This window comes from Melospiza melodia, chromosome 9 (assembly GCF_035770615.1).
Source record: "Melospiza melodia melodia isolate bMelMel2 chromosome 9, bMelMel2.pri, whole genome shotgun sequence".
Lineage (NCBI taxonomy): Eukaryota > Metazoa > Chordata > Aves > Passeriformes > Passerellidae > Melospiza > Melospiza melodia.
In genome coordinates, this window is record NC_086202.1 from 13,852,753 (window position 1) to 13,870,790 (window position 18,038).

General features: G+C 40.6%; 1 protein-coding gene across 12 annotated transcripts in view; it reads left to right on the forward strand.

Annotated features, from left to right (window-relative positions):
• Window positions 1-18,038, forward strand: part of LCOR (ligand dependent nuclear receptor corepressor) — an 83,500-nt gene that overhangs the window by 35,670 nt on the left and 29,792 nt on the right. For 7 of the 12 annotated variants that reach the window (XR_010028700.1, XM_063163360.1, XM_063163357.1 and 4 more), the window contains 3 exons: window positions 8,526-8,658; window positions 13,169-13,456; window positions 16,301-16,394. The exons of 4 other annotated variants lie outside the window; for them this stretch is intronic. Coding sequence is in view for 7 of the 8 variants with exons in the window: in XM_063163357.1 (XP_063019427.1) it covers window positions 8,526-8,658; window positions 13,169-13,456; window positions 16,301-16,394 (515 nt within the window). In the remaining variant the exon portion in view is untranslated. The remainder of the gene's footprint in view (window positions 1-8,525; window positions 8,659-13,168; window positions 13,457-16,300; window positions 16,395-18,038) is intronic. One more of the 12 variants, XM_063163359.1, reaches the window with a different exon arrangement.

Below are 18,038 nucleotides of genomic sequence, written 5' to 3' on the forward strand. Positions count from 1 at the left end.
TTGCTGTATCAACATTTCCTGCAAGGAGGCTCTCAGTGAGCATCCAGCAGTAGTGCTGACAAGGCTGGGCTGCCCAGGATAGGTGGTCTCACAAGGTCACACACTGACCTTGCCTTTTGAAAACCTCAGCTCTGTATTTCTAAGGCTCTTTGACTTAATTACATTGTTATGCTGTTTATCTTAGTGTACAAAAAGAGCTTTGGCCCACAAAGAGCATGTGCAAACCACTCCAGGTATCTTTCTCTGAAGGTTTATTGTTCAATAGAGTGATGCTGCACGTTCACTGGTGGATTCCAGGAATGCTCTGGGGCATTCTCTTCCCACCTGAAGAGAAGCACAAAGAGAATAGAAAGAATCCTATGTTATGAATAATACCTAAAAGTAACTGAATGGCTATAAATACCCTGAAAACATGCCCAATGAAAATACTATCTAGATATTACTGGGTTTTTCTTCTTCCTACTACCTGCATCTTGCTACTGAAAACTTAGATGTGATTTAAGACTGTAGAGTAAGTGAGTAAACCCGAAAGTAGTGGTTTTAAATAATGGTTATTGGGAAGAAATACTAGAAAATGTGAAAAAATGACACCTAAAAATTCAACAACCCCCCACCCTAACCAAACAAACAAACAAAAAAACCCCAACAAAACAAACAAAAAACAACAGAAATTAACCAACCAGACACTCCCAAACCAAACAAAAACACCTCACTTTTGGAAGTAGAATAGCAATCACAATCAAATACTTAGTGTGAAAGCTTGAATTTTCCTTCTGGGGTGAAAAATCCTACAGATTCCTGGCATAATTATGGTACAATAGATAAGAAAACAATTGAAAAGTGTAATAAGCAGAACTACTCCCAGTATATTTTGTCTCATGTAGTCAGTGCTGTACTGAACATGCCCAAAGACTTTTTTTTTATTCGAAGAGCGAGTTTAAATCTGACTTTTTACATAACTGTATTTCTTTGTTTTGATGTCTTAGCATGGACACTGATAAAAACCATACATGGAAGGAGATGCTCCTTAATTTTGGGGGTAAAAACTAAGCAGTGCCATTTTCTTCCTATTATTCCTCTTCTCTCCTAAATGCAGTTCAAGAGATCCTTTACTGAGCTGTTCACCAGCATAAGCCACTTAGAATTTTTTCTTCTGGCTGATCCCTTTTTCTTCATTCCTTCTCTATGTAGCAAGTGTACAGCTTTAGTTAGTTTCAGTAAATTAAATGGTACTCTTCTTATGTTGCCTTTGTATGAGTAATATAAAATACATGTGTTTATGGTGAGGCAGGGTGCTACTGGACTATTTTTCCACTAAGTTACCAGGCTAGTACTTACAGTGTCTTGCTATTGATGCAAAAAGTGCTAGGAAGATTTGAAATGGATTGGCCAAGGGTTATTTTTTATTTTTATTTTTTTGTGTTGGCCAAGGGTTATTTTTATTTTAGGCTTTTTCCAGAGCTATAGTCTGTTAAAGAAGAAGCTTCTCCTGTGGGAGCAATCAGGTTTGAATCTCTGGTATGGAAGAAAGCCTCAGTCATTTTGTGAGGCCTTCATTTCTGCAGGCTCTTACCTTCACAGAATCAAAGATGTTTTTACTCACTTGTTACCTCTGTCATTGCATGTTCTGTTTGTCATAAAATACTGCTTTGTGTCTGTCTGAGATAGTATCTCCCTTTGCTTTTGATAGAGAGCTTTTGGAATCACAAATATGGTGTGAAAGCCCATCCATGTGGTTCAGGCCAGAGCATTTGGTATTATTACCCTTAGCACACAGTTTGTGTGACTGCTGCGTTCGTTAATTTACTGTGGGCTTCTCATATAATCTTGCTTCTTAAACCTTTTGAAGTTGAGACAGTGCAAACTTAAGATTTGCTTATTTTTCATTTATTGTGATTTTTAAATGAATTTCCAGTTCTTCCCTTCTAGTTCCGTGAGTCTGAAATCAACTTATACGGTAGAGGCCAAAAAAACAGATGCAGCCTAAATATTATGGTAACTGATACTTTATAAAGGTTAACAAAACAAAACACTCCCTGAAGCCAAAGAGTAGCTGTGTATACATTCCTGCAGTAGGTAAATACAGGTATCTTTAATATAGCTTAAAATGAAAGTGGAAGGAGAGGGCCAGTAAAGAGATTTTTCTCCTGAGCCAGAGCAAGGCATTAAACTGATAGAAATGAAAAAAGGTGTGTGCATCTGGGGGTGGAACCTAAGCATTTCGATTTTGTATTTTTGTAACCTTGCCTTCTAGTTTCTTGACTGTACTTAAAATGAATGATGTATCCTGACATCTCACGTGCTTAATTATCCTAGTTTGAATTTATTCTTGAGATTACTCAGCTGCTTCCAGTTGTGAGAATGGATTTTATTTAGTTGTAGGTGTTGTAACAGCTAACTTAAATTTATTTCACTTAAAAGTAGCTACTCTTGAGCTTCTTCACAAAAGGTCTTGCTTTTTGATAATATTTGGTCATTTTTTGCTTAGTTTGCATGGATATATGGAGTAAGGAGAACTGTGGATATTTTGCCTTCAACAGTTATTTCTTGGATCTAAAAATAATAGTCAAAAAACAAGTGCTAGATATGAGATTTGCAGCCAAATGCTTTTCTTCTTTATAATGGACTCTTATTTTCTGTGTTGTTATCAGATCTTACATTTGTGTAAGATCATCGTCATTTATGTCTTGAATTGTAGTGTAAGGTATCACCAAAGTATGTATTCTACCACCACCTCCATCACCTTCTGACGAACTGTTAGTGATAGTCCTTTGTATCAGCTGCATACCCCACCTGTGAGCTGGGTGTAGTGTTCTCTTTGTTACACCCAGCCCATCTCTGCTAATGTGCCGTCAAGGACTCCCCAAAACATCCTGTGTTTGATAGGATTACATCATTCCATCGTAAAATGCCCTGTCCTGGGGGAGGTACTGAACGTTCCTGCCTGGATTTGAGGGTGGTGTATGATCTCAAGGTCTGGGGACTTGGGGGAGCCACCACTGGACCCCCAGGGAAGGAGCAGACCTTTCCACAGGACCACTGCTTTGACAAGCCCACATCCATCATTTCAATGGGACTGCAGCCACCATTCAATCAGACTGCCACCACCTCCCTGACCAAGAGGGTGCCAAAACTCTTTGTCAGTTTAAGCCAGTGTTTCTGTACTATTGCCTTTATTGTAACTTTCCTATTAAATTGTAGCTCCCTGTGGAAATCACTTGCAAGGTATTTGTGTGGGGTTAATTCCTCCCTCTGGTTGACCTTCAAACCAGCACATATTTTGGCAACCAACGTGCAGCATCCTGAGAGATGACAGAATTGCAGTTTTACATTGTATTACAGAAACTGCCTATTCACCATGATGCTTGACATGTTTGCATGGATGTTGTACTCTGCTCTCCATATTTTTCTACACATTGGGAAGTATTTGCCAATTGTGATATTCCTTTTGAGACCAGGGAATGCTATGAAAATTGCTTTGTTAGTTCTTTATGTCTACTGCATGATAATATCAGAGGCAGTGAACCTCATTTAGATGATACATTCGGTTTTGTTCTCCTGTCCTGGTCTGGACTGCTGGTTATGGGGCCTTGTTAATAATCTCACCCAGCCAGTGGTGGGAAGAGTAGAGAATGGTGTCTTCCAGCTTTTCAGGCCCAACACAGCAGTTTTTGAAAATACTGTGTTTTGTCTGGATGTCAAGGATGGCATAATCTTGTTAATTTTACTCAGTCTTCTCTGTATGGCCTGTGCTGTGTACGCCATGCTTGGAGTCAGGACCAAGCTTGGTGTGGTCCAAGCATATTCAGGAGGAGGAGGAGGAAAAAAGAAGCCAGTCAGCAGGCCCTGTCTGAGCCTGTCACTGAGCCAGGACTGTCACTGAGCCAGGACAGCCTAAGTCAGTAGCAGTTGCCTCTGTTCAAGAAAAGGAAATTGAAGAGCAAATCGGTCAGCAAAGGGACTCATGAGGAGGTAGCAGGACCTTCGTACCCAGGTGGAAGAGACAGAGCTGGAGATCATCACTCAGTCTCTGTCCCTGGGTGAGTTGTGTGAGCTGCAGAGTGAATTCACACGGCAGCTAAACGAGTCCATTCTGAGCTGGCTGCTGCACATCTGGGACGCTGCAGCCAATGACACCTGAAAGGATGACATTCTGAAAGGATGTGGGCATGTCTGTAGCTTGGAAGACAAAATTGAAGAGGGCCACCAGAAACTGAGGAAGGAGCTTAAGGAAGGAATTTACCATATCTTGCCAGAACCAAGAAGAGTCTCTGTCATTTGGACCAGATGTCCTCCAGCCAAGGAGAGAGGATACACTCCATGAGGTAACCTCTGGTTTTTCCTTCAGGAGAGTGGAGAAGACATGGAGAAGTGGGGTGTACCTCTTCCTTAGCCACCCACGTACATGAAGTGAAAGGAGGAGCAACAACCGCAAGAAGCTCATCTAGAGTCAACACTGCTTCGGTCTCTCTTAGACAAGGCTCCAGGTGGTAAAAGAATGATGATATTACTGACCTTTTTGAGGGGACCTCAAGGTCATATTTACAGGAGGAGAGCAATGTGTACAATGACCGGGATTTAGAGGGGCCCTGCCTTTGGCCAGGTAGGGGACGGGGACAGTCGAGTCTATTGGACTGTGTGGATCCAGTGGCTTGGCATGTCTGACCCACAAAGGTTTATGGCTTTGGTTGACACCAGTGCTCAGTGTACCCTGATGTCATCAAGGTATGTGGGAGTGGAATCCATTTCCATTTTTGAGGTGGCAGGGGGATCCCAGCAGCTGGCTGTATTGGATGCTGAAGTGAGCTTGACTGGGAAGGAGTGGCAGAAACACCCCATTGTGACTGGTTCAGAGGCCCCATGCCTTGGCATAGACTATCTCAAGACTCAAAATTACATTGCTGGGCTTTTAAGATACCTGCTCTAGAGACAGAGCAAATCAGACAACTGAATACCTTGCCTTGTCTCTCAGATAACCCCTCTGCTGTAACAACAGGTACCAATCACCACAGCAACAGTGCACCATCGGCAATATCGCAGCGCCGAGACTCTCCCATCCATAAGGTGATTCCTGAACTGGAGAGCCAAGGGTTGGTCAGCAAGACTCATTCACCCTTTAACAGCCCTCTATGGCTTAAATCCCGTAGAGAATGGAGCCTGACAGTGGATTAACTTGGCCTGAATTAAATCCTGCCACCACTGAGTGCTGCTGTGCCAGCCATGCTGCAGCTTCAGCACGAGCTGGAGTCCAAGGTAGTAAAGTGGCATGCGACCATTGACATTGCCAAGGATTTTTCTCTGTTTCTTTGGCAGTTTGCTTTCACCTGTAAGGGTGTGCAATATTCTTGGAATTGACTGTCCTGGGGGTGGAAGTAGAGTTCCAGTGTCTGCCATGGACTGATCCACACTGCACTGGAAAAGGGTAAGGCTCTGGAACATCTGCAGTGCATCAATGACACACCATCATAGGGGGGAACGCAGCTGGGAAGCCTTAGAAAAAGGAAGGAAGATTATCCAGTTTGTCCTGAAAGCTTGCCATTAAATGAAGTAAGGTTAAGGCACCTGCTCAAGAAATTCAGTTTCCAGGAGTAAAGTGGCAAGATAGACATTCCCAGATTTCAGTGGAAGTGATTAACAAAATAACATCTATCTCTCCACCAACCAACAAGAAAGAAATGTAGGCCTTCCTAGGTGCTGTGGGCTTTTGGAGGATGCATATCCCAGAGTATACAGTACAATTGCAAACCCCCTCAATCTCATGACGAAAAGAAAAATTATTTCTGGTGGGGCACTGAACAAGCTTTTGAATTAAACAGGAGATTCCCATGCAGTAGCCCTTTGGTCAGTCAGGACAGGGCAGGATGTAAAAAGTGTGCTCTACACTGTGGCCGGGGGAAATGATCCTTCCTGGAGCCTCTGACCTGAGGACACCCGAGGATGACTGCTGGGATTCTGGAGTTGGGGATACAAAGGGTCTGAAGCCAGCTGTACCCCAGCTGAGGAAGAGATTCTTGCAGCTTACAAAAGGGTTCAAGCCACCTCAGAAGTGATTGACACTGAAGCACAGCTGTTTCTGTCAACCCCACTACCAGTGCTGGGCTGGGTCTTCAAAGGGAAGGTTCCTTCTACACATCATGCCACTGATGCCATGTGGAGAAACTGGATCATGCTGATCACACAGGGAACCTAGATGGGAAATCCTAATCTCATTGAGATTCTGGAAATCATAACAAGATGTCCTGAGGGTGAGAGTTTTGGACTATCTTCTGAAGAAGAAGAGGAGCAGGTGACATGTGCTGAGGAGACCCCACCAAATAAACAACTACCAGAGAATGAAAAGCGATAACGCCCTCTTCACCAAGGGTTCCTGCCCAGTTGTAGAAACAAACCTGAAATGGAAAGCTGCTCTGAGGACCCTCACACAGAAAGCTGCAGCAGCTACCACGGGACAAGGCAGATCAAGTTAACTTGCAGAGGTTAAAGCCATGCAGCTGGCTTTGAATATTGCTGAATGAGAGAAGTGGCCAAGACTCTACCCTGACTTGTGCATGGTAGCTAATGCTCTGTGGGAATGGCTGGATCAGTGAGGAAAGGCCAAATGACACCGCAGAGGGAAACCCATCTGGGCTGCTGAGATCTGGCAAGACATTGCTTCCTGGATAGAGAAGCTGACTGTGAAGGTCTGTCACATCAATGTATGTGTACACAAAAGTCAGGCTAATGAAGTAACAACATGCAGGTGAACTTTGCTGCCAAGATTCAAGTATCTCAGGTAGATCTGGACTGGTAGCCAAAGGAGAATTACTTCTAGCTTGTTAGGCCCTCAATGCCTCCAGTCATCAGGCAGGAGATGGGACATACCGATGGGCCTGTGACCAGTCCTGTGGACTTAAACATGGACAATATCTCTCGTGGATGACTGTGAGATGTGTGCTGCAATCAAGCAAGCCAAGTGGATGAAGCCTCATATGGTATGGTGGACAGTAGTCAAAATACAGGTACGGGGAAGCATGGCAAATTGACTACATCACCCTTCCCCAAACCTGCCAAGGCAAGTGCTATGTGCCGACCATGGTTGGAGCAACCACTGGAGGGCTGGAAACCTACCCTGTGCCTCACACCACTGCCCAGAACACCATCTTGGGCCTGGGAAAAGCAAGTCCTGTGGAGACATGGCATCCCAGAAGGAACTGAGTCTGACAGTGTGACTTGTTTCAAGAACAAACTTATAAAACCCTGGGCTAGGGAACATGATGTTGAGGGGGTGTACCATATTCCTTATAATGAACCAGCTGCTGGGAAAGCTGAATGGTGCAATGGACTATTAAAAACCACCCTGAAGGCATTGGGCAGGGGCACCTTCAAAAACTGGGAGTTGCATTTAACAAAGGCCACCTGGTCACCAACAGCCAAAGCTCCGTCAATCAAGCTGGTCCTGCCCAGTCAGAACCCTTGCACATTGTAGAAGGAGATAAAGTCCCTGTGGTACACATAAGAGGTATGTTAGGACAGATAGTTTGGATTAATCCTACATCAGGGAAAGGCAAATCCATCTATGGGATTGTTATTGCCTGTTTATACTTGGTGAGTAATGCAGAAAGATGGGGAAACCTGTTGTGTACCTCAACACACCTAATTTTAAACAAGAACTGTGTGTAATGCTTCATTGTGTAGGTGTATATAAATAAGGGTATTAATTTGGATATAAATGGTGTAGAATAAGGGTTGAATAATATCTTAGGTTACAATGCAAGGTGCCACCAAAGTATGTATTCTACCACCACTTCCATCACCTTCTGATGAATTGTTAGTGATGGGTCCTTTGTAACAGCTGCATACCCCACCTGTGAATTAGTTGTAGTGTTTTCTTTGTTACACCCAGCCTGAGGGTGGTCATCTCTGCTAATGTGCCGTCAAGGACTCCCCAAAACATCCTATGTCTTACAGGATTACATCATTCCATTGTAAAATGCCCTGTCCTGGGGGAGGTACTGAACGTTCCTGCCTGGATTTGAGGGTGGTGTATGATCTCAAGGTCTGGGGACTTGGGGGAGCCACCACTGGACCCCCAGGGAAGGAGCAGACCTTTCCACAGGACCACTGCTTTGACAAGCCCACATCCATCATTTCAATGGGACTGCAGCCACCATTCAATCAGACTGCCACCACCTCCCTGACCAAGAGGGTGCCAAAACTCTTTGTCAGTTTAAGCCAGTGTTTCTGTACTATTGCCTTTATTGTAACTTTCCTATTAAATTGTAGCTCCCTGTGGAAATCACTTGCAAGGTATTTGTGTGGGGTTAATTCTTCCCTCTGGTTGACCTTCAAACCAGTCCAATTTACAACAAGAAAACAGGACAAAGTACAATGTTCTGATGCAGCCAAAAAAACAAGTTTTGATTTAAATAAATTCAACTGTGCTGAGTACCTGAAAATGTTTTGAATTTAGTAAAATATTGAATGCCTAGGGAACTTCATTAATTTTGGAGTCTGGAAGATCTTACAAATATTAAATATCTTTGCAGGAACACTTAGTCAGTCTGGATGAGCCAGCCTCGGAAGCTGGACAAGAAGCTCTGCTTAGACAAGAGCAAGCAAAAATCATTCGTTTTGAAAGGCAAGCGGAAGAGTTCCTCAATGCAGTCTTTTACAGAAAAGGTTGGTTTTAATGGGGGAGGAGGATGTGGGAAATGGTGTCTCTTGTGATCTTTTTGCATGCAATATAGGTATCAAAGATCTGATGTTCAGTGTTTTTCAGTTATCTTCTTTATATATATTTATCAAGGATAAAAATTGATTCTGAAGTAATGTGGCAACATAACAGTGTGGGCTTGGGACAGTGGAAGGGAGTATTGATGCCTAGGGAGCATAAAACTGTTTAACCCTAAACCAAATCTCTCCATGAGATCACTGGTGTTTTCACTTTTGGAGAGATGACTCAGTTCTTACCCCGCAGAACTGTTCCCCATAGCCAGTGTTTAGGTGGGTGGACTGTTTGGAAGAAAGGTCAAGTGGCAGTGGTGGTTGTAGGCGGGTAATGTATTTTCTTATTTAAAAAAAAAAATATTTTATTTTGATGGGATATGTACTAATGCAAGTTTTTTTAAAGGCCATCGGTCTTTTCACTATTGGTAATGATTACCCACCCTATTCCCAACAATCTAGAGTATAAAATATTATTGGAATAGTGCTAAGGAGAATATATGAAGAATTCAAAATGTGGTCAGCAAAAGAATTGCTGTAGAATATGCCGAGAACATGCTCAGTGCTAGAAAATCACCTAAATATTTTCTGGAGAGTTGTTGCTTAAACTGCTCTTAAGGAAGGCACAGAGCTCATTTCACTGTTTTCTACAAATCTGAGAAACATTAATCCAGAGGTTGCTTCCAAATGCATCCTGAATGAAAGTACATCGTACTTATCAGTCTAACCCATGTGTGAGAAAATCTGCCAAATCAGTAATTCCAACCTATCTGCTGGGGGACAATGCAAGGCTTCAGTTTAACAAATTAGAAATTGCTGTAGCTAGTCCTCAGCCCCTCCTTCCAGTGACCAAAATATTTAAAGGTGTTTTAAGTAGATAACAGTATCTTTGCCTTTCTTTTATAACTCAAATGAATAAATACAAGCTATACATTATGATGCTTCTATACTTTTTGCAATACATGCAGGATGGTAGGAAGGATAGTCATTGCATTACTACTGATAGTTCAGATAATGCCTTTATTCCAAGGCTTCCTTTTTAAGTTTTCTTTTTTTCTTGTAAGCTTAATGTTTCCTTTTGCTTTTGAGTTTATCCCATTTATCTTCAAATCCAGAAGGAATTTAAGAAAAGTAAAGTCTAGAGAAAACAGGTTTTTTTCATGTTGCTTTTTCTGGTGACGAAAAAAAAAGCCTTTCCATCATTTCCAAATTGTTTATTAAAGACCTCATTCATTTACCACTAAACTTAAAACATGTATGACATGTGTCTTTTAGGAAAGTATGCTTTTTTAAATTCACTGAGGAGCCAGCAGCAGATACTGCAGTGTGTTAATGAAGGGTATAATACTCTGTCCGTGGCTTTATACTAGAATAAAGATAATGAAACATGTCAGATTTTTAAGAATCTTTGAGATTTTTTTAAAATATACCCTTGTTTTTCTTCCTTGGACAAAGCTGTGCTTGGTGCAAGAGTAACAGACGAGGGATAGAAGCCTGGCAGGAAGTCAGTTCTGAATCTTTAATGCATGATTTTGAGCTTGCTTGTATTTAGATTGCTTGAAATCTAACTCATGGTACTACCATAAGATCCCAAGGCACTGTCATACCAAAGAGGATGCAAAGAATGGCAGAACTCTAACGTTCCTACATTGCTCAGAGATGCTGAGCTCTCCTGGCTTCCTGCCAGCAATTCATTTTTTTCTTCTTTCCATCCTCACTGCCAGTAACATTTGAGATGGGTATTTTGTAGCCCGGGTAGATCAGAGAAAATGCAGCTGCTCTCTGAACACTGGCCACACATTAATGTACTGAGCATGAATAGGGAATTAATAAGGTCAGCAAACTTTTTCAACAGGTTTACTGTTCCTTAATCCTAGTCCTTTCTCTGAAGTTTGTGTCCCTGGCACTCTGACCCAGTAATGCTTCCTTCAAATACTCGTATTTTTCCAGTCAGAGCAGAGTGGTAGTACTTAGTTGTCTGTTACCTTTACTTTGTGGCAGGACAGGACCTTCTTCTGGTTTAATGAAATAATGTGTTTATTTGTATGATACTGCCCTTTTAAGATTTTGATATAAAAATACACAAAAGCTATTAAGGCTTTAAAGCTCAGAGGTATTGCTTCAGACTAGGTATAGCTGATAATTTTTTGCTGTATTTTCTCTTCTCAGAGAATTTCTATGTTTTAGTTAATTTTAGTTTTATTTTCCTAAAAAAACCTGGACAGGTGGAGTCAAGATAGATATGTGGTTGATTTCAAGTGATGCTGGATGGGCACCAGCACATATTTTCCACTCTTGAACAGCTTTAATCCTCAGCATGCAGGCTTTATATTAAGCAAGAAGCCTTTAATGTGCTAGGTACCTACCCTTCTGCTTGGAAACAGAGTTTTGTGACCCAAATTAGTGCATTTATCTTGAACAGCACTAGAAAGTTGTCATTCTGGTCTGATTCTATGAAGTTGCAGCTTACAAGGATGCATGGCTGTAGGCATATGTAATATTTTATTTCTGAATGTGTAAATATGTTCAGATGTAAGCATTTTTGAAATGAACATAAGAACATGGTGCACAGTGAAGGCCTGGTTCTTTGTTCAGAAAACACAAGTGCCATAAAGCTCTGCATTCCTGCCAGCCCCACTTGTGTATGCTGCAAGCACATGTCAAACAGTTGGTATCTGTCTGGTCATGCCATCAAATTGTGTCCCTCTGGGCCTCCTTAGAGCCTTTCTATGTCCTTCAGGAGGTCATAGTGAAGAGATTAGAAAAGTAGAAGAAATGTCACCATAGCAGAACAAAACCTTCTCGGTTTTCCAGGCTGGTGTCCTTGTGGACCATTTGGGAAACAAGTGAGATTATAAATGTACCAAAATTTAGGTTTGGTTAATTTTTTGGTGTCTTCGTAAAACTGTAGTATTTGATACTTGAGAACAAGTAAAACCTACAGGATGTTTTAAAGAATATGGTTACATATTTACATAAACATCCTGGAAATTTATAGGATTTACAGAAATTTACTGTAAGAATGTACATCGTGACTGTATAAGATCTTAGGTGTAGAAAGCTGTGCTTAACAGAATGGAATTCGGGCCTGATAAGTATTTCAAGCTCAATATGGTGTTTCATCAAGAAACAGGCTGCTACTGCTGCTCTTTGATTTGTAGGCAGCTCTGCTCAAACCTTCATGTCAGTCATCCTTTACACATACCATAAAGCTGGTTTGTTGTATTGATGTACTTTTGACAAAAATGGTGGCCAAAGGTAAATCTAACACTGAAAGGTCCCACAGAAGATTTTCCTAATGCTTCTAATAGCTCAATCTCAATAGATTACCTTTCAACCTGGGCAATTTTTTTAAAAGAGGTAGTAAACACTTCTCTATTGTTCCCTCTTGAGAGCTGCTTTTAAAGATTTATTTGGTCTTCTACTGTACAGTTGTTTTCTGAATGTTTCTCCGGTAATAGAAAATCAAACCTTTTGAGCCATTTCTGGAATAGTGGTGTGATTTTCAGTGCTTTGGGGTTTTTGGGGAGTATTGTGGGTGGTTAGTTTTTGTTGTTGTTGTTTTGGTTTTTTGGGATTGTTTGTTTGTATAAAAACCACAAAACTGATTTGGCCAGAGAACACAGTGTTTCAAGTGAAGTGGCAGGACTTAGCTTTTATGATTTAGGAGTTACAGATTTACTTTTACATCACAAATTACTACTGGTCTAAAATAGTGATTTTTGTCAATAAATTTTTGTGCTGTCCACATGCCCAGATACATTTTTATTTATACACTATTTCATAGAAATAAATTGCAATGCCTACTTGTTCTTTTTCACATCCGTTACTAATAGATTTAGCAGCTCCTCTAGAAATAGAATTACTTGTCATGTGACACATCTTGGGGTTTTGTGTATATGCAAGTTCTTTGGGTGATCCTGCATTGATTGCGTTGTTAGAAATATCAAAAGGAATACATAGAATGAGATGGAAGATACTAGAACATTTGATCTTCATGCAAATTATTTTAATTTATCAGAACTACAGGGCTTTATTTATCAGTAAACCTATAGGGGACTGCAAATTTATTTTCCATTTTACCTTTCTGTAGCTGCAGGTAAGTTATGCAACTCTTCCACTGTGTAACCTGTTCAATATTTTTGGATGAGCTCCATTACTAGACACTTTAGCTCTCCTTTCCATTTCCACACCTCTTAAAGGTCTGGTAGAATATATCTGTATTTTAAAACAAAATATGAGATTGTATATTTCTTTTAGCAAAGCGTTATTTTGGGAAGACTGTACCACAGTTAGCAATGGTTCTTATTCAGATATTCTAAGGCTAAAGTACATTTTCTACAGAAACTATTTTATCTTTGGGGTTTTTTTTCCCCCGGATTTGTTTTGGTAAATAAACAATGATTTAATATAAAAGCTGTTTTACTTAAAGTGCTTCCTTAAAAGAAATCTCTGATATTTGCAGACAGTCCTAGGGTCTCTGACCCAAATATTCCCCTAGTGGCCCGTGAGATCATGCAGCGAATGATCCGACAGTTTGCTGCTGAATATACCTCAAAAAATAGCTCTACTCAGGACTCCAGCCAGCCCAATAGCACAAAGAACCAAAGCCTGCTGAAAGCATCTCTGGTCGCCTCCTCTCCCACGGCTGCAACTGCTCAGAACCCTGTGCTCAGCAAACTGCTCATGGCTGACCAAGACTCACCTCTGGACCTTACTGTCAGAAAGTCTCAGTCAGAACCTAGTGAACAAGGTAGGACTCTTACCAGTGTCTTGCATCCTGTGGCAGTCCATTAATGGCATTCTTGCAGAACCAATTAGAAGGTTGCACTTTTGCATAAAATGTAAAGTGGAAAAGCAGTAGATGTTTTTACAATTAAATAATGACTAGTTCAGTATGGCTGGGAGAGAAAAGACTTTTTGAAAGAATGTAGACCCATGAGAGATTCTTCTGAAGAAGGGCAAGGGGGATGGACATGGTCTAGTCTCCAAGGATGAATGTGCTGTTCCTACTGGTAGCTGCAAGAAACAGTCTTCCAAAATAGACTGTACACTTGCTGATAAGAGAAGTTCACATGGTCATGAAAATCGTAATGTTGTCTCTTCTCTGAAGATTTAGTGCACAATTTGAGTGAAAAGCTGATTTATTTTCTTTCTGGTTGCGTGTGAGAAGAGTATCTTTAAAAAGTCTGGGAGAAATTGCTTTGTGAGGGCTATGAAAATTATACCCATGAACTGCACTAAACTTCCAGGTTTGTGTGTTTGGAAGAAATGTCTCTTTTCTACCTTAAAAATAGACTTGTTCTGCAGAGCACAGATTGAATAAATCCTAACAGTGTTTCAGAGCTTATTTTAATTCAAAAACCTTCCTTTCCATCAAAAATGCTTTTTTTTTAAAAGAAGCAAATTCTGTGAGTGATATAGTATATGAACTTTTCTTTTCTGAAACTGTTGAATCTTAAGTGTATCATACTGATTAAAATTAGACCCTTTATCCTTCTTCAGAAAAATGTTAGTGCTTAAAGTCATTCTGTCACAGTAGGCTGTCCATCTGCAAATGGAAAAGTTGCCTGAAAAAAAGCCTTTTTCTAGCTATGACAGAAAAGTAGGTATCCCTTTATTCTTTTAAATTTGATTTATGAAGTTTTTTGTCCACAAGTGAATTTTATGTGTCCAGTAATATGCAGCTTGGGCATCTGGACACATTCTGCACTTATAGGACTTACTGAAAGCTGTTGTTGCACTGCAGTGAGAGGTTGAATAGTGTCTCTCTTGAAATATGGGTCTCTGCAGTTATCTGATAGGCATTTGTTTCTAGCTGTCTTTATTATAAATGCATTTTGTGAGTGTGTTTTGCATGTATGTTTGTAAATGTTAAACTGTTCTCGTTGTTAAACTTTTTGCTGAAAGAAAGAGGGAGAGAATTAGTTTTGCTTTTGGTTTGTTCCTTTTTAATTAGAGGATGGTGTGATGAAGAAAAAAGCATGAACATGAACTGTTCTTTAGTTACCATGTGATGGAAAAAGCTGTAAGATAATGTATGGTGTTCATAACACTCATTATGCGAGTAGAACATGTGCATATTGAATTATACAGTAATCTGTTTGCTGATGTAAATTTTTCCCCCAATTTACATTTAATGTAATTGGAAAGAGATTTTGCCAAACTTGTTAATGAGAGATTTCAGAGGCTGTCATGAAAGATTGCTAGTGGTGCTTTGTGGTATAGTTGGTTCTAGGGGGTTGAAGGGAACCCAGCTAGTTGTACACTTCTCCCTGGGCTGTGAGGTTGGCCCTGCTTCTCCTCAGGGGCTTCTAGGTCATACCGACTCTTCTGAGGGAGGAAGCATGGATGCAAGTTCCTCCAGCTGCTGCCTGTGCTGTCCAGCCTCTTGAAAAGAATGAAAGACTTGATCCAGTCTGTGTCTCTTGTGCCTGAATAAGTGTTGTTCGAAAAGAAAATTTAATTTTCTGCTTGCTTAAGTTTGGGTTATGGTGTTCCCAAATGCAGTGGGTGGAACAGCTTTTTGTAAGCTAATTCTAGTTCACTGTTTATCATGTTTTTTTCTCCATATGTCAAATGAGAACTTTAAGCAATGTGAAAGCTGCCTTACATTGTTCTTGTGTTGGGTGGTATTCACTTGATTAGATGGAACAAGTGAGGAGCTCTCATATGTCTCAAGTTCACCTTGCCAACAGGTTTCATTTATCTCTGCCTCATAAATTCCTCGTTTCAAAGTTTCCAGGAACTTCAAATATCTGGGCTGCATCAATGACAATGCTGCCCTTATTAAAATGACCAGAATTTCAAGCTGCTTCAGTGCAGCAAGAGCAAGACTTTCCTGGTGAAACATGCTCCCTTTTCTGGTGCCTGTAAATGCAAAGTTTACATAAGGGTTTGCAGGGGAGCATGGGGGAGCTTGAGGATGTGCCATTAGTGAGAGTGGAGGAAGCAGTCTAACAGGAAAACCAATTTGGCATATGGAAGAGAGGGAATAAAACGACACAATAGGAGGAGAAAGGCAGCAGCTTTTCCAGTAGGGACCCATTGGAGATATGAAAAAAGAAGATGAAGCTGGCTGCCATGTGAGAAGAAATCTCACATCTATGTGTGTAATTATTTAATTTCCAATATGAAATTCTCAGTGAATTTTCCTACAAGAGATTTGGATTAAAAAAAAGAAAAATCCTAGTACTGGCTTGCAGCCTCCCTTTAAGGAGGGGAATATCTCAGATTGACAAATCTTGAAGATTGTCTCAGTTCTGGACCACTGAAAGGTAGTTATGTGATAGGCTCTGTTGTATCCAGAACTGTCACTTGTAGGTAATTTGTTATGCTATGTCTCCTGTAACAGATGCACTTTTAATTTTGTTAATTTTTATTGTGATTTCTGAAGACTATATTGAAGTCACATGTAAACTATATTGCAAAAAAAAAATCCCAAGCCTTATTTTGTTTAAAAATAAAATAAACCAAAAAATGTGTGCTAAAAATGACTTCAGCTCAGAAGACTTGCTTTGTCTTTTCAGCTGAAGACAAGATCAGCATGGCTGATCCTGCTTCTTCAAACACTGAAGTCATTCTTTTGTCTCTACAGACGGTGTGCTTGATTTATCCACTAAGAAGAGTCCTTGTGCTGGCAGCACCTCTCTGAGTCACTCTCCAGGGTGCTCTAGTACCTCGGGAAATGGGTAAGAGAAAGCAACTTACTATGACCTTTTAAAACAGTTTTTTGCTAAAAATGTGTGCTTAGCTCCTGGTAATTTTAAGTTTCTTTTGGTGTTAACCCTTTGGAGTAATGTGTTTTCAACTTGTACCTTTGGCAAATACCTTCACCCCACCTGCCAAATAAGAGTTGTTGCCAACTGAGACAGGTTTAAATTGCAGTTAAAGACTCTAATATCTGGTTTTTTTGCCAAATTGGTGCTTATCCAGAGATCCTTCCATTACCTGTTTCTTGGGGTTAGTGATAGGTTATTGCTGTTAACATGCAAGTTCAAATAAGTGCATGAAGAGTCTTGGAGGCTTTGCAGTATATTTAGACTTCATTTCACTTAGGGCAAAGTTAGCTAACAGGAAAGTTTATTTTAGAGGTAACAGTGGTTTGGGTGATAAACCATACTGAATTAGATTTAAATCACTGCGTGATTTTTGTTAATATTTCCTCGCATAAACCACAACTTAGAAGAGGACATGGGGCACGAAGTCTGGTAGTTCAGAAAACTTTAAATGTAACTTTGGATTTGTGATTGTTCTGTAGTGCTGAACAAGTTTTTTTTTAAAAATAATCACAAAGTATGTGGTGTACTACTCTTGCCTAATCAGTTTAAGGTGTGAAATACTGTTAAATAGAAAAACGATCTTTAGGTTTCATATTTCTAATGGTCACCATTTGCATCCATTTAGAAACCCTTTACTCTTGGTCAGGGTGGTACTGGAGAGGCTGACTGGGACAAAGAGGGGGTTTGGGTCTTGATTATCTTGAAGCTGCTGTGAACAAGTATTTTTTACTGAAGTACAGAAATAGTATATGGTTTAAAGTGCTATTTAATTGCTGGATTTAGCTTTATGATAGCCTTTGAAAACTTCAAAATCTCAACTAGCAACCCTCTTCCACCACCATCCCCATGTACTGCTAACAGCTGATTGAATTTTTGCACTTCTCTTTGGAAAAATATACGGTCTCAGATTTCTCCTTTCAAGATTACTTTTCCATTTAATATTTCTATTAATAAAATACTTCAATCCCTCTTTAAAACTTAAAACTTTTTACAATTCTTTAGCATAAACCTTCACCAGCAGTACTTCTCTAATTCTGAACAGGTTATTTCCATCTTTATTTTCCTAGGAAGGCAGCAGAAGCCACTGAGGCTCTGTACTGTTTGTTCCCTTGTTTGTGAATCAAGTGAGGGCCAAAGTCCAACACACAGGGATGGCAGGGCCAGCATCTGGCACTGTCCTGCTCAGTCCTGTGGGTCCAGAGAGGACGTGGCATACTGGCACCTGTGGTTACTTGTCCAGGTGTGTGGCCTATGAGGCTGGCTGCAGTTTGTTCAGCATCACTAAGTCGGGTGTAACCCTCTATTAACTGCCTGTATGACCTCTATTTAGGTGTAGAATCACTGGTGCACCCTGTGATGCTGATACATGCTGTAGAAGGGGTGGAGAATGCACACTGTCTGAGAGGGTTCTCTGGAACTGCAAACTTTGATCCATTTCTCTGGATTTTGTTCTGAATCCTTGTTGACTTTTGTTGTGCACATCCTATGACTTGTTGCATCCTGGAGAGAAGTGAACAGCATGTGTATCAAGCATTGTGTATGTTACATGCCAGG